Source organism: Camelus dromedarius, chromosome 24, assembly GCF_036321535.1.
Source record: "Camelus dromedarius isolate mCamDro1 chromosome 24, mCamDro1.pat, whole genome shotgun sequence".
In the NCBI taxonomy this organism is placed as follows: domain Eukaryota; kingdom Metazoa; phylum Chordata; class Mammalia; order Artiodactyla; family Camelidae; genus Camelus; species Camelus dromedarius.
In genome coordinates, this window is record NC_087459.1 from 10,810,160 (window position 1) to 10,824,558 (window position 14,399).

Consider the following 14,399-nt stretch of genomic DNA (forward strand, 5'->3'; position numbering starts at 1 on the left):
TGGGTTTGGAAAGACTCTGCAGGTCAGACACAGGTGATTTGACAGAGTCCAGTGGTTAGTGAGGCTTGCCTCACTTGCCTGTGGGTAATTATAAGAAGTTTGGATGCAGTTAGGGAAATGAGAGATTTTTTTCCTCTATTTTTCCAACATATAAGACAACTGTGTGGTTGCAAAGGACAAAACTATAGAAAGGTATGTTCAGCAAGGGTTCATTTGTCTCTGCCCTGCTCCTGCAGCCCCTGTAACTGCATTCCTTAGTTTCCAGGTTTTTTCCCTATTTCTTTCTTAAAACAAAGATTAATACATACAAATGTATGTGCATGTTTTATGTATATTAGTGCATACATTCACATATTACCTGTATTTGTGGGTGTCTGTATATGATACTCTTCCCTTTCTTGCACAAAGGAGGCACATTCAATACCTGCTTTTCATTTTTTTTTTATTTATTTTAATTGAAGTATAGTTGATTTACAATGTTGTGTTTCTGGTGTAGAGCATAGTGATTCAGTTATATATATATATATATATATATATATATATATATATATAGTCTTAATTTTTTTCATTATAGGTTATTACAAGATATTGAATATAGTTCCATCTGCTATACAGTAGGAACTTGTTGTTTATTTTATATATAGCAGTTTGTATCTGCCAATCCCAGACTCCTAATTTATCCCTCCCCACCCCCTTCTGCTTTGGTAACCACAAGTTTGTTTTCTATGTCTGTGAGTCTGTTTCTGTTTTGTAAATAAGTTCATTTCTATCATTTTTTTAGATTCATCATATCAGTGATACATGGTATTTGTCTTTCTCCTTCTGACTTCAGATGATAATCTCTAGGTCCATCCTTGTTGCTACAAATGGCAGTATTTCATTCTTTTTTATGAGTAGTATTCTATTGTATAAATATATACCACAACATCTTTATCCAGTCATCTGTTCATGGACATTTAGGCTGCTTCCACATCTTGGCTATTGTAAATGGTGCTGCTTTGAACACTTGGGTGCATATATCTTTTTGAGTTAGAGTTTCTTCTGGGTATTTGCCCAGGAGTAGGATTGCTGGATCATATAGTAACTCTTGTTTTTAGTTATTTAAGGAGTCACCATACTGTTTGCCATAGTGGCTGCACCAAATTACATTCCCACCAACAGTGTAGGAGGGTTCCCTTTTCTCCACACCTCCAGTGTTTATCCTTTGTGGACTTTTTAACGATGCCAATTCTGACCAATGTGAGGTGATACCTCACTGTAGTTTTGATTTGCATTTCTCTAATAATTAGCACTATTGAACATCTTTTCATGTGCCTATTAGCCATCTGTAGGTCTTCACTGGAGAAATGTCTAGATCTTCTACCCATTTTTTGATTGGATTGTTTATTTTTTGTGTTGAGTTATATGAGCTGTTTGTATGTTCTGGAAGTTAAGTCCTTGTCAGTTGAATCATTTGAAAATATTTTCTCCCAGTCCGTAGGTTGTCTTTTCATTTCATTTATAGTTTCCTTTGCTGTGCAAAAGCTTATAAGTTTAATTAGGTCCCATTTGTTTATTTTTGCTTTTATTTCTGTTGCTTTGGTTTGTTTGCTAGTATTTGTATCAGAGAATGTTTTTCCCATGTTCTCTTCTAGGAGGTTTATGGTGTGCTGTCTTATGTTTAAGTCTTTAAGCTATTTTGAGTTTATTTTTGTGTACGGTGGGAGGGAGTGTTGTAATTTCATTGATGTACATACAGCCGTCCAGCTTTCCCAGCACAACTTGATGAAGAGACTGTCTTTCTTCATTGTATATTCTTGCCTCCTTTGTCGAAGATTAATTGACCATAGGTGTGTGGGTTTATTTCTGGGCTCTCCATTCTGTTCCATTGATCCATGTGTCTGTTTTTGTGCCAATACCCCACTGTTTTGATTACTATCATTCTGTAGTGTTTTTTGAAGTTTGTGAGGGTTATGCCTCCGGTTTCGTTCTTTTTCTTCTGTATTGCTTTGGCAATTCTGGATCTTTGGTGATTCCATGTAAATTTCAGGATTGGGGACTGGGTATAGCTCAGTGGTAGAGTGCATGCTTAGCATGCCTGAGGTCCTGGGTCCAATCCTTAACACCTCCATTTGAAAAAAAAATTTTTTTTAGTATTATTTGTTCTAGTTCTGTGAAAAATGTCCTGGATAATTTGATAGGGATTGTATTAAATCTGTAGATTGCTGTGGGTGGTATGGCCACTCTGACAACATTGATTCTTCCTATCCAAGAGCATGGGATATTTTTCCATTTCTTTAAGTCATGTTTAATTTCCTTTATCAGTGTTTTATAGCTCTCAGCCTATAAGTCTTTCACCTCCTTGATCAGGTTTATTCCTAAGTATTTTTTTTTTGATACAATTTTTAAAAGGGATTTTTTTTTTGACTTTCCTTTTTTGATATTTCACTGTTAGTGTAAAGAAATGCAACAGATTTATGTATGTTAATCTTGCATCCTGCTACCCTGCTGAATTTGTTTATCAGCTTTAGTAGTTTTTGTATGGAGTCTGGGGCTTTCTGTATATAGTGTCATGTCATTCTGCATGTAGTGACAGTTTTACCTCTTCCCTTCTATTTGGATCCCTTTTAGTTCTTTTTCTTGTTTGATTGCTGTGGCCAAGACTTGCAGTACTATGTTGAATAGCAGTGGTGAGAGTGGGCATCGCTGTCCTGTTGCAGATTTTAGTGGGAAGGCTTTCAACTTGACACCATTGAGTATTATGTTGGCTGTCGGTTTGTCATAAACAGCTTTTATTATGTTGAGGTATGTTCCCTCTGTGCCCACTTTGTAAGAGTTTTTTTTTTTTTTAATCATGAATGGATATTGAATTTTGTCAAAAGCTTTTTCTGCGTCTATTGAGATGTCATATGGTTCTTGTCCTTCCTTTTGTGGATGTGGTGTATCGTTTTGACTGATTTGCATGTGCTGAACCATCCTTGTGTCCCTGGGATGAACCCCACTTGATTGTAGTGTATGAACTTTTTTTAATGTGTTGAATTCTGTTTGCTGATACTTTGTTGAGAAATTTTGCATCTATATTCATCAAAGAAACTGGGCTGCAGTTTTCTTTCTTTTTTTTGTCTAGATAGTGTCTTGTCTGGTTTTGAATACCTGCTTTTTAAAATGAACTCTGTGCTGGGAGCTGTTCTGTGCCAATTTACAGAGCCTGCCCTCCTCTGGGGCTGCAGTGGAGGGGATGCCTTCAGAAGGGGCAGCTGATGTACCCATGGGTGTGTTCCCTGACCCGTCCCACCCCCCGTCAGTTTGGTCTGTGAGTGAGCTGTGGGCAGGGCTGCAGTTCTGACCCCTGTGTGTGCTTCTTCCCCAGAAAGGAACGAGTGGGGCTGTGCTGCTGACCAGCTCCTCACCCTTAAATCTGCTGTCTTCGTCCTACAAGGCAGGCAGCCCAAAGCTGCCCGGGACCTTGAACTCGAACCCCCTGGGGATTATCTCCCAGCTTCCCCTCCACGTATTCTCCTTTAGCGCCGACTCCCCTGCCAAGTCAGGGGTCTCCAAGGATGCCATCGTCACAGGCCCTGCACCCGGGACGTTCCACCACGGCCTCAGCCACAGTAAGTGTGTCTCCTTCCTCCCTCACGCTGGAGGTACGCCACGTGCCCCAGTGTCTGTGTGTGACCCACGAGTCCTGTTGTCACGTGCTGGGTTCCTGTATCTGTCTGGTGTGTGACCATGGGCAGCCTTCCCGGGGACTGTACTGAGCCCCTTTGGAGTTTCCACCCAGAACTGGTCCAGTAGGTCGTCTGGGGCTCAGCGCCCAGGCTGCTCTCCTCCTCGTCCTCAGTGTGTGCGCTTTGTCCTTCTCTCCCTCCTCTGTTTTCTCTCAGGTCTCCTGGCTGGCTTGCACTCCAGCCCGCCCCGCGCAGCGCCTGTCCCACACCCCGCCGTGTCCACTCACATCCCGCAGAGCCTGCCAGGTAATTCCCAGGTGGTCGGTGCCACACGCACGATGGGCCATGCCCCTCCCCCGGCAGAGGCCTTGTCTGCTGCCAAGGATTTCGATGTCTGCACCTTGTTATCACCGTGTTGTCTTGGTTTGTCCTCTGAGGCTCTGGCTCTGTGGGTACTCAGAATGACACAGGCTCCTACAGCTTTTGACGTTTTCCAGGCCCGCCCTACCCAGTGTGATCACAGAGGATGTCGTGGTGGCCTGTGTGCAAGGCTAAGGACTTCCCACCCTTTAGCTCAGCCTTTCCTCTTCAGTTAGCAGGACTAGAAGGGTCATGGTGCTGATTGCCCGAGGGCTCGCTGGGGCACTGCAGGCCTTTCAGTTCTCACGGCTTCCCCTTCCAGGTGGTGCCAGCTAACAGCAGACTCTCTCAGCTTAGTTAAAGTGAAAGGGAAAGTCCACGTAGCAGCGACAGGTGACAGTGGCTTCAGGAGGGACCCTTACCTCTGACGTCAGCGTGTATCCACGAGAGGAGATGCTTTCAGTTCAGTCCAGACGTGAACGCAGAGATGTGGGACGTGACTGGACTGAGGCAGCTTTCCCTTTCTTCCCTTGCCTCTCCTCCCCATAGAACAGTGGCTCCAGAAAGGGCCCTCTGCAAGCCCTGGGTTTACAGCTGTGAGAAGAGGGTTCAGATGCCCTGGGCCGGCACCTGTGTGGTGAGCGGTTTGCCTCACTCTGTCCTGGGAGCGAGGCTTCTTGGCTCCTAGGCCCGCTTAAGGCAGTGCTGCTGTGCGCCCTCAAGGGATCTAGGTTTAGCCCGGTGCTCTTCTTACTTCTCTCAACCTGCTCCAGAAACGAGCGGGGGCTGTACTGGTCAGGGGAGAGCCAGTCTTCGGGAAGCTGAGTCTGGGGTAGCCCTGGTGGCCTGGGACCGTGGGCAGCTGCCCAGCTGGGTGTGCCGCACCGAGAGCTTTGGCCCCGTGTCCTGAGGCTCATGTGTTTGTAGTGAACGCCAGAGGCCATCTGGGTGCAAGAATGGATCATAAATCCCCAAGGTAGAATTGTTGCTTCTTCAGAGAAAGAAACTGGGAGGCTGAGCCAGGATCAGCAATCACTCCCTTTTCCTCTGGAGAAGCGTCAGGTACAGGGGATGACTCCACAAGCTGGTGGTCACAGCTCTCGCCATTCAGGCAGGAGCTTTGGCTTTTGAAAGAGATTGCCCCGCTTCTGTTTCCTTTCGGGGACACTCTTTCAAACAGAAAATTATCAAAGAGCCATTTGGAAACATGACCACTGGTCTGTGGCATCTTTACCAGAAAAGGGAAAAGCATTTTCATGTAGCATTTCCTTCCTGGTTTTCCTGTGAGTATTAAAAAGCCGTCAGAAAAGCATCCGTGCTGAAATGGGCTATTTGAACGTCTCTCCCTGCGACGTTCCTCACGTTGCAGGAGTACCTGGATGTAAAGAAAAGCTGTCTGCTCCACCCAGCTGTGACTGGTGTCTGCTTCGCCTTCTTTCCTGTTTGGACTAAGAATGCCTGTGCTTCTGAGCTAGTGCTTAGAGGACCTGAGGGTCTTCTGTTGGCGTGGGCGCTCAGCGTGCTCCTCAGGCGTCCCCACCGAGTCTGCCCGCCACGGGTCGGTGGCCGTAGCTGAGAACGCGGCCCGGTGCGCAGCAGAGCTGTGGCCCTGTGACCGGGGTACCCCGCCAGTGGTCACCCCTGCGGTGGCCGCACACGCAGGTACGCAGGAGCAGCGAGCTCAGGTAGCCGGGCGGCATTGGAGCCTTAGAACACTCAGTGTTCAGGGGCTCCTGCTATTTAAGAAGTCATCTCCTTGAGGTTTGGTTACTGCTGCCTTCGGGGAGTCACAGCTCCTGAAAGACTTGTGTTCGGTTTTTGTCTACTCTTTTCCAGATGCTTCTCAGCTTCATGGGAAAGGGCCCAGTGTACCCCGGAAGTTGTGACTTTCGGAGGAGAGGCTAGAAGCTGAACAAGGAGGTCTCGGAAGCTGGATAATGACTACGCTCCTTCTGCCGTTGGTTGTCTCCCGGAGAGGGCGTGAGCGCTGAGTGCAGCGTCTCTGGGCACACGTGATGTGCCTTCAGTGTGGGGAGCAGCCCCGTGCTTCTCTGGAGGCCCTGAGCGGCCTGGTGCTCCGGGCCTCGTGGCTCTGCTGCGGACAATCGTTGTGGGGGCAGCGCTAGCCTGGGGGCACGCTAGGTCGTGTTCGGAGCTCTAGTGCCAGGCAGGGCGGGGGTGCACCTGTGCTTCAGATCGGCCCGACCCCTCACATTCGGTCAGAGTACCTCATGGTGCCCTACTGGTCAGGGGCTCCTTCTGGCTGCCGTGGGGTCCCTGGATGGTCGTGGTGCCCCTCCACCCTCAGGCTGTGTGCCCAACAGGACCAAGCTGGCCAACGCCGCAGCTGGGAGACTTTCCTTGTTCTCTGAAGAGCACTCCGAACACCCGACCCCTGCACTGTGGGGGCCAGTCTCTCCACTGAACGTGACCGTGAAGCTCTTTTAGAGAAAAGGCCTTTGTAGATTCAACAACTGTGGTAGGGTTTTTAGAAGACACTTATTTTTGGCTCAGTTTTCATCCTTACCATTAAATGCATTGGATAGAATGGGACTATTCTTCGCACGTCATGTTGTTCCTAGGAAGACATAATTCCAGTGCCTTTATGGTGGAGCAGAATCAGACACACATCCATTCAGCTCTGAGTGGATCTCAGATGAAGACCTTTTTTAAAGATATGGCTGTACTTAAGACATAGCCAGTTTTATTTAATTGGGTTTTTTATGGTTGCACATCATAATCTGTGCCATCCTGACTTGAAGGTCATCTGGGCCCCAAATCCCAGGTCCCAGTTCAGCCAGGGCCCCGTTGGTTTCTCCACAGTTCATGCAGGCAGACTGCAGAGCCTCAAGGCCCTTCTTCATCTCTTCGAGGGCTGAGGATGCGAGGGGTTCCAAGTCACAGGTAGACATTCCAGTTTATTTAGAAACCATTCTCAGGCGGAGCTGCAGGAACAGGCCTCTGTGAAGCGTCTGCTGTGTAGAAACAGGCCTTGAGGTCCTGGCTTTCCAGGCAGCAGGGCTGTGCATTGACTTAAGGGTGACGTGCTGATGAGCTTGAGAGGACGTCAGAGACAGACTAGGACAGTGACCCAGAGCTCAAGTCGTCACACTGTTCTCACTCAGCCAGTGGCTGCTTCACTAGGATTTTTAGGGCACTTGCTTGTCCTGTGAAGTCTGAACTGACTGCTGCAGCTGAGTGATTTCAAGTATGTTAAGAGTAAACAGCCTCGTCAGAATGTACGCCTGTGTGGAGACACAGGCAGCTCTTTTGGTTCCTGACTCCCAGGGTACAGCGCTCAGTAACTCACGATTGACCTAGGGGTTGCCCAGTTTCCAGGGGAGCAAGACCTCTGCCAGCTAGTCAGCCAGGCCTCTGCTCTAACTTCTTTTTTACATAAGAACCAACACGTGTTCACATTGGGCTAAGTGGATTCCTTATCCCTTTATTACATATATTTTTTGCAACTTGGGTTTCCAGTTTGTTTACAGAATAGTCTTAGGTAGTAGCAAAAGAGCCAAAGAAGAGATTTGTATCGCTGAGCTCAGAGCCGTGCAGAGGCCGTCCGTGCAGGCTGAGCCGTGGGAGCCCCCGCGCCCTCCCCTGCCGTGCCCCTCCTCCCGGGTGCCACTGAGCGTGCCGCTGGAGCAGGACACCCTCCTCCTTAGGAATCTAGTGATGCCTCTTGCCTCAGGGAAACGTTTCTTTGATGGGGAGTTTATGAGGTTTCTTTTCCTTGTTGATGCTTTATTTGTGGTAACGAAAGAGTGAATGACTTAAAAAGCCATGGCAAGGCAGGTCCGCGGGCGGAGCGGGCTCGCGGCCACGGCGCTGCAGGGCTTTCCTTGCCGGGGCATTTCTTGGATGTGAGAGGGCTGTGGCTTTTGTGCAGCGACTATGTTGGTGTTGGGGGCGGTGTGGAAATTGTTAATCTTGTATAAAGCAACTCAATAAATTGTTTCAAGATTTCCAAAACATCGTCTCTCATTCATTCCTTTTTACCATATTTGCAGGCAGTTCTTCCTCCCTTAGGAGCTGGTATGTGGGGTGCATCCATTTTGGCTGAAAGCCAGGAGGGGTTTGGGGAATAAGCCTCACATGCAAAAGAGGCAGAAACACAACATGAAATTAGAATCAAGCCACCAGGTGTTTATTTTCGCACTATAAATAGTTCCCTATTGCTTGCCATTTTCTTACATAATACATGAGATATAGAGAGCCCAAAATTCATTTGATGAAAAATCAAGTGTGGAGTCTACCAAACGCCAGTGAGATAGTAAGCAGGACTTAGGCACCGAAGCTAAGACTAACAACAACACTGCCCACTAGGAGAGTAATTTCAGAACCACGGACAGTCTTCTGATGGCGCGTTTTCTTGGGACAGTCTGGCTTGATGGTTAGGCTTCACCCGAGCACCAGGTCCACACGCTGTAGAGCCAAGATCTGTCTCACCTGGAGGCCTCGGATGGAAAAGTCAGCGCAGCTAGCATCCCAGAGGGGCATGCACGCAGGTTGGCAGCCCTGGGGGCCAGCACTGCTGAAGGGAAAGTTGTGGAGGGGAGGCCTGTCTGCCCTCCAGTTTCCCCCGCTGGGCGCGAAGGCCAGTGCTGCATGGGGCGGGCCTGTCTGCCCCTGTTGTCTTGTGCTTTTGCAGTTTTCAGTCGCTTCCAGGTGTCACAGAGTCTGCTGATGGGAGTGTGTGGGAAAAGGGAGAAAAGAGAGGGGCACCACGGGTTTGAATCATCAGAGGAGGAAGCAGGTCACTCACTGGGTCAGATGATGGTTTGGCCCGTGTGAGCTGTGCTCTGAGCAGCTTGACAGCTGGGGGCGGGGGGGATGTGCTGGGCTCTGCATGGGGCCAGGGAGAGGAGACACCAAGGAGGTTGCTGGGCAGGAGAGAGCCGGCGTCTGCTTCCAGGAAGCTGAGGGCAGGGCCGTGCCTACTTCTGTCCAGACACCAGGACGGCCAGCTCCTGGATGGACATGTCCTTGTTGACGTAGCGGTCGTACTGGGCAGGGCTCAGCCTTCCATTCTGCAGGGCCTCTTCGATGGAGAACTTCTTGCCAGACTTCCTGTCGTGGATCACAGAGGACTCCCCGGTGGGACCCTTGACCGAGATTTCTTCCCAGTCGCACTCCTGGCTCCTGAGTTTCACAAACATGTTCCAGTCGATGAGGCCAGCCCGGTGGGCCTCCCCCGGGGACAGCTCGCGGCCCGAGTCGGGGTCGATGACCACAATGGAGCGCCGCAGGTGGTTCTCCCTCTGTTCCCGCTTGACGGCCACGGAGCCCAGGCGCCTCTGCAGCTCGTCGATCTCCAGGTCTTTGTCTCTGGAGAGCCTCCTGAGGTCGTCCAGCTCCCGCTCCAGGGACCACAGCCTGGAGTCGAGCTGCGCCCCGGGGTCCACCGCCGACCCCGTCACACTCCACAGGTCCCGAGTCTCCACCGCCGCCATCTCGATTTCCGACTGCAGCCTGTGGGTCTCCAGCTGCAGGCTCTGCCGCTCCAGCTGCAGTTTGTGGTTTTCTTCCCTGAGGAAGTCCAGTTCCTTGGACGACTTGGAGTTGGAGAACTCCAGCTCTGACAGCTTCGCCTCCAGCCGGCTCACCTCCGCGTCCAGCTCCCGCTTGCTCCGGCTCTCCTCCTCCAGGCTGCTCCTGAGCTTCTGGATCTCCTGCTCGGTGTCCCCTCTCTCCACCTGGACGCTCTCGGAGAAGACCACCTTCTCCTTGACCTCCATCTTCTCCAGCTGCTCCAGCTTCCTCCTCAGGGTCTCCAGCTCGCTCTCCAGGACCTGCCGCCGGTGCCGCTCCTCCTCCAGCTGCAGCGACAGCAAGGCGTGCTCCCGGGCCTGCTGGGGGTCCTGCTGCAGCACCACCTTCTGCTTGAGGGTCACCTTCTCCCGGGCCTCCCCGCCCTCCTCCTCCAGCTGGGCCAGCCGCTGCTTCAGGCGCTGCACCTCCAGCTCGGCCTCCCTGCGCGCCTGCCGCTCGCGCTCCAGCTCCTGCAGCTGCTGCTCCAGCTCGGCGCGCCGGCGCTGTAGCCGCCGCAGCTCCCCGCGGAGGCTATCAATCTGCCGCAGCTCGGCATCGATGCTCTCAGTGAAGGCGCTCACGTCAGCCCGCAGGCCTGGCTCCTCCTCGTACCTGACAACCTCCTGTTGGACCACCTTCTCCTTCACCTGGGAAAGCTCCTCCTCCTTCTGTTTGATTTTCTCCTCTTGGGACGCCCTCTCCCTCTTCAGGTCCACTTGCTTCTTCTGTTCCTCTGACAGCCGGGCCCTCAAAGACTCCACCTCCTCTTTGGTTTGGGGGTCTTCCTGGAACTGCACGATCTCCTGGACCACCTCCTTGGTCTGCACCTGCGGTTTGGTGTCTTTCAGGGACTGGATCTCTTGCTTCAGCTGGTAGATCTCCAGGTCGCACCTCTCGATGAGCCTGGTCTTGTCGACAATCTCCTCCCTGAGTCTCTGAAGCTCTTTCTCCATCTCGGGGTCAGTCTTGTACTTGATGACTTCCTTGGTCACCTCCTTGACTTCCACCTGGGGGCCCCGCCTCCGGAGCGCCTCCAGCTCGCTCTGGTAGCTCTTCAGCTGCTCCTCGGCCCTCCGGTACTTGCGTTCCTGCTCGACCAGCTCCAGGCGGAGGTTGGCCACCTCGCTCTCCACCTTGGGGTCTGGCCGGATGATCTCCCGCACTTTCTCCTGCACGACCACTTTGGCGTTTTCCTCCTCCAATGCCCAGATCTTTCGGAGCAGCTCCGTCTTCTCCCTCTGGTTGGCGCGAATCTTGGCGGCCTCATCCTCGTACTGGCGTTGGAGGTCGCCCACCTCCCTCTCAGTTGCCACGTCCTTTTCCACCTTGAGCACCTCCTTGACGGTGATCTTGCCCTCGGCCATGGCCCGCTCCTTCTCCAGCCTCTTCAGCTTGTCCTGGAGGAAGCTCAGCTCCTCCTCCTGCTTCTCCCTGAGCTGGTTCTCCCGCTGCTGGGCCTCCTGCAGCTGCTGGTACTCCGCCTCCAGCTGGGGGTCGTTCTGCAGCTTCACCACCTCCTTCTCCGTGACCTTCTCCTGCGCCCGGTTCTTCTCCTCGGCCAGGGCCGCGATGCGCTGCTGCAGGAGGAGGGCCTCAGCCTCCCGGGTGCCCTTCTGCCGCCGCAGCTCCTCCAGCTCCTCCCTCAGCCTCAGGACCTCGTCGGCCTGGGCTCGGTCCGGCGCAATGCGCAGAACCTCCTTGACCACGTATTCCTGCCCGCCGTCCCTGGCCTCCTGCTCCAGGCCGCGCAGCTGCAGCTGCAGTGCCTCCAGCTCCTCCTGCAGCAGCCGGTTCTTGTGCTGCTCCTCCGCCAGGGTCCGCTGCGTCTGCTGGAAGCTCTCCTCCAGAGCGGGGTCTGGCACCCTCTTGAGCACCTCCTTCCTCACCACCGCTTCCTGGGGGCTCTGGTTCTGCAGAGCCCGGATCTCCTCCCGGGCGCTCTCGACCTCGTTCTCCAGCTGCTGTCTCCGCTCGGTCTCCTCGTCCAGCTCCTTCTGAATCTTCCACGTCTCCTCCGCTCCCGAGCCCTGCTTGCTCCCGGGCAGGGCCTCGCGGCTCACACCTGCCTCCGGCTGCTGGGAAGGGGAAGACAGTGCATGGTTAGCTGGACTCGCGCGGCCTGCTCCCACCTGGCCACCTGCGGACAGGTTGGAATGGTTGTCCTGAGACCCTCAAGGGGCTCCCTCAGTGCCAGGTTCACTGGAGTCTGAGGCTCCAGTGAACAACTCGTTTAACTGCATTTGGGGAAATATTTTAAAACCACAGAAGAGTGTGAAACAAAGGCCGTCTGTCACCCCTGGTCCTGTTCCTACAGGACACCTGTCATCTGTGAGACACATATTTTTACAGGCAATACATTTATTTTTTCTGCACTAACAGTGGTCCCTGCTCTGCACCCTGGTCCTTGCACTTAGGAGAATCCGCGGCGGTGCAGAGGGTGCTGCCCTGTCGTGTGGCGGCTCCATCCTTTTCCATCGTGTGGACGGACCCTGGCCTAGGTAGGCACCCACTGCTGATGAACACGGAGTTGCTTCCAGTTTCTTACTATTAGGGTGCTGTCATAAATGTTACAGACTTTTAAAAATAAGTTACCTTTTACTAGGTACTCGGCAAATTCTTGTAGGACGGGACACGTGGGTGAGACTCATGTCAGTAGGAGCGTGGGCACCCAGGGCTGCCCAGCCCTGTTAGCAGGGCACACGCCCCCTGCTTCACAGGCTGTTTGAGGCAGAATGAGTTACTTCCCACCTGTTGGAACACGTTTGAGTAGTATTCCTTCCTAAGATCCATTACCTGTCTCAGGAGATTCAGCGCAAACTCCAGATTCTGCAGCCTCTGTCTGCTGATGGCATTAACTTCAGTGAACTTGGCGGCAAGTGCCGCTTCCTGCAGGAGAGCAGCCAGGAGTCAGCAGGCTGTGCGGGAAGTCAGCTGGATGGTGTTTGGAAAGTCTGGCATTTGAGGACAGAGGGTATGGTTCTTGCCCCTTCCTACCTGGAGTTCTACTGCGGCCTCACCTACTAGATCGAAAACTGGATTTAGAGTCAGAAGTTTGAATCCCCAGTGACCTTGAGCAGGTCTCTGTCTGAGCCTTAATGCGCTCATGTACAGAAGGAACTGGTAACGTCGGCCCTCCGTGCGTCCCTGCGTGCTTCACAGGGGAAAGGGGAGCCTCCCGTCTGGGGCTCTGGCACAGATAACCCCAGCGTGCTCTTTCGAGGCACATCCGTGTCACTGCCCCAGAATAAGTTCATTAGCCTCTCTTATCGGACCTCTTCGCATCCAGTAGGGCTCTTGGCCCCGTTTCCCTATTGTGTATTGCCTCTGAGGCCTGCATGCTGAGCTCTGGAGCGGGGCGCTCCAAGAAGGCCTGGTGCGTGGAGCTCACCTCTTCCCTCACTTTGGTGGCAGGGGATTGGAGCCTGGCCCTCTTGCTCACGTGGCTGCTCCTTCCATTCTCCAAGTCGATAAGGGACCTTAGTTTCTCTGCTTCTAACTCGTAGTCCTGGGTGAGAGAGACATGACAGAGGGCACACAAGAGCTGTTGAGACCAAAATGTTTTTACACCCTTTCCAGCTGACTGCAAAGGTCTCCCACTCAGCGGCACCCTGTTCTGACTGCCAGGAAGTTTTGAGAACCATCGCTACATCAACACGACAGAGCTACGTCCCCAAACAACATGTGAGACAAGAAAAAGTAGGTGCAGTCTCCCTCCATCCCCAAAAAGTGCTCCCTCCAGGCCTTCCCTGGCCTAGAGAATGTGACATTCTGCTTTCTTCTATTAATTCTGTACGGTAAGCCTTTTCTCATGTTGCCCCCTCCTAGCCCTCCTGTGCATCAGTTTGGGGACTTTACCATCCATCAAGTGCTTGGATGATAATTTAGCTAGCTGTTCCTCTGCTGTCGAAATTTAAGTTCGTTCTAGTTTGTCTGTTTTGCTAGTGTAAATAATGCTGTTTTACTATGCCTTTGTTTATCCCACACTCTTCTTCTTTTGTCTTTTTTCCTTTAGGATAAATGCCCCCAGTTACTGCTTCATTCAAACAGTAGAAAGCCCTTTCATGGTACTCGATGCCTAGTGCCTTCACTTTCCCAGTTTGGGGGCCGCCAGCCGCGCCTGAGGGGGCTGGGCTGGGGGAGGAGGCCCTGCCGTGCAGCTCTCACCTTGACGGCCTGCTGGTACTGCTGCGAGTGGGCGTGGACTTGCTGGACTTCCTGTTCCCTTCTTGCTATTTCATCTAGCAGGTTCTGTAAGACAACACAGACGTTAAAAATAAAAAACTTAACCCCCCAAAAAAAACCTTGATAGAGTAGCTGGATTCCTTGAAGTCTGAAATTACTCTCCTGTAGCACAAGGTATAATGAATGGCTTCCTTGCTGACACTTTTGTAGCATTTGTCTGTTACGAAAGGCAATTCTAAGGCCCTGAGAAGAAGGGCCAAGAAGGATAATTATCTCTGCCAGGAAACTAATGTTTATTGAGTGCTTTGAAATGTCACGCACCATTCCAGTATCTTAGATTATCCCACTTAATCCTGTGAGGTAAGCACCACCTTAGCTCCAGTTTATAAATGAGGAAAGCGAGGCTCAGAGACTGGCCCCTGGGCACACGGGCGGTAGGGGTGGCAGCGGGATCTGAGCCTAGGCTATTGGGTTTCCTGTTCCTCGTCTTTCCCCCCAGGGCCCTGCTGCCTTGTGGGGAGCCAAGACGTGGGGCTTTGGAAATGGAGTTTTTCCCCATGAGGGCTCCTCTTGTGTGTCTGTAGCTTTTGCTGATTTAGCCAGTGTGGAATGTCCACTCTGTGCTGGACACAGAGGCGGGAGAGGTGAGGGAGACACTGTCCTTGCTCTCAG

The 14,399-nt window shown here is 52.0% G+C and overlaps 2 protein-coding genes and 1 long non-coding RNA gene across 10 annotated transcripts in view; 2 read left to right on the plus strand and 1 right to left on the minus strand.

Moving 5' to 3' along the window:
- Nucleotides 1-7,985, plus strand: part of UBN1 (ubinuclein 1) — a 37,305-nt gene extending 29,320 nt beyond the window's left edge. The window contains exons 16-18 of one of the 3 annotated variants that reach the window (XM_010992693.3): nucleotides 3,350-3,593; nucleotides 3,867-3,956; nucleotides 5,847-7,985. In XM_010992693.3, coding sequence (XP_010990995.2) covers nucleotides 3,350-3,593; nucleotides 3,867-3,956; nucleotides 5,847-5,896 — 384 coding nt within the window. In that variant the 3' untranslated portion in view covers nucleotides 5,897-7,985. Of the gene's footprint in view, nucleotides 1-3,349; nucleotides 3,594-3,866; nucleotides 3,957-5,846 lie in introns of those variants that run through there. The other 2 variants (XM_031447766.2, XM_064478433.1) reach the window with 2 other exon arrangements.
- The window catches only part of PPL (periplakin), an 89,041-nt gene continuing 82,125 nt past the window's right edge, over nucleotides 7,484-14,399 (minus strand). For all 6 annotated transcript variants that reach the window (XM_064478430.1, XM_064478432.1, XM_064478431.1 and 3 more), the window contains 4 exons: nucleotides 13,710-13,793; nucleotides 12,934-13,050; nucleotides 12,339-12,431; nucleotides 7,484-11,620 (listed from right to left, as the gene is read on the minus strand). In XM_064478430.1, coding sequence (XP_064334500.1) covers nucleotides 8,951-11,620; nucleotides 12,339-12,431; nucleotides 12,934-13,050; nucleotides 13,710-13,793 — 2,964 coding nt within the window. In that variant the 3' untranslated portion in view covers nucleotides 7,484-8,950. The remainder of the gene's footprint in view (nucleotides 11,621-12,338; nucleotides 12,432-12,933; nucleotides 13,051-13,709; nucleotides 13,794-14,399) is intronic.
- On the plus strand, nucleotides 13,046-13,845 carry LOC135319196 (uncharacterized). Its single transcript, XR_010377657.1, has 2 exons — nucleotides 13,046-13,339; nucleotides 13,558-13,845. It is a non-coding gene; the product is annotated as an uncharacterized LOC135319196 (long non-coding RNA).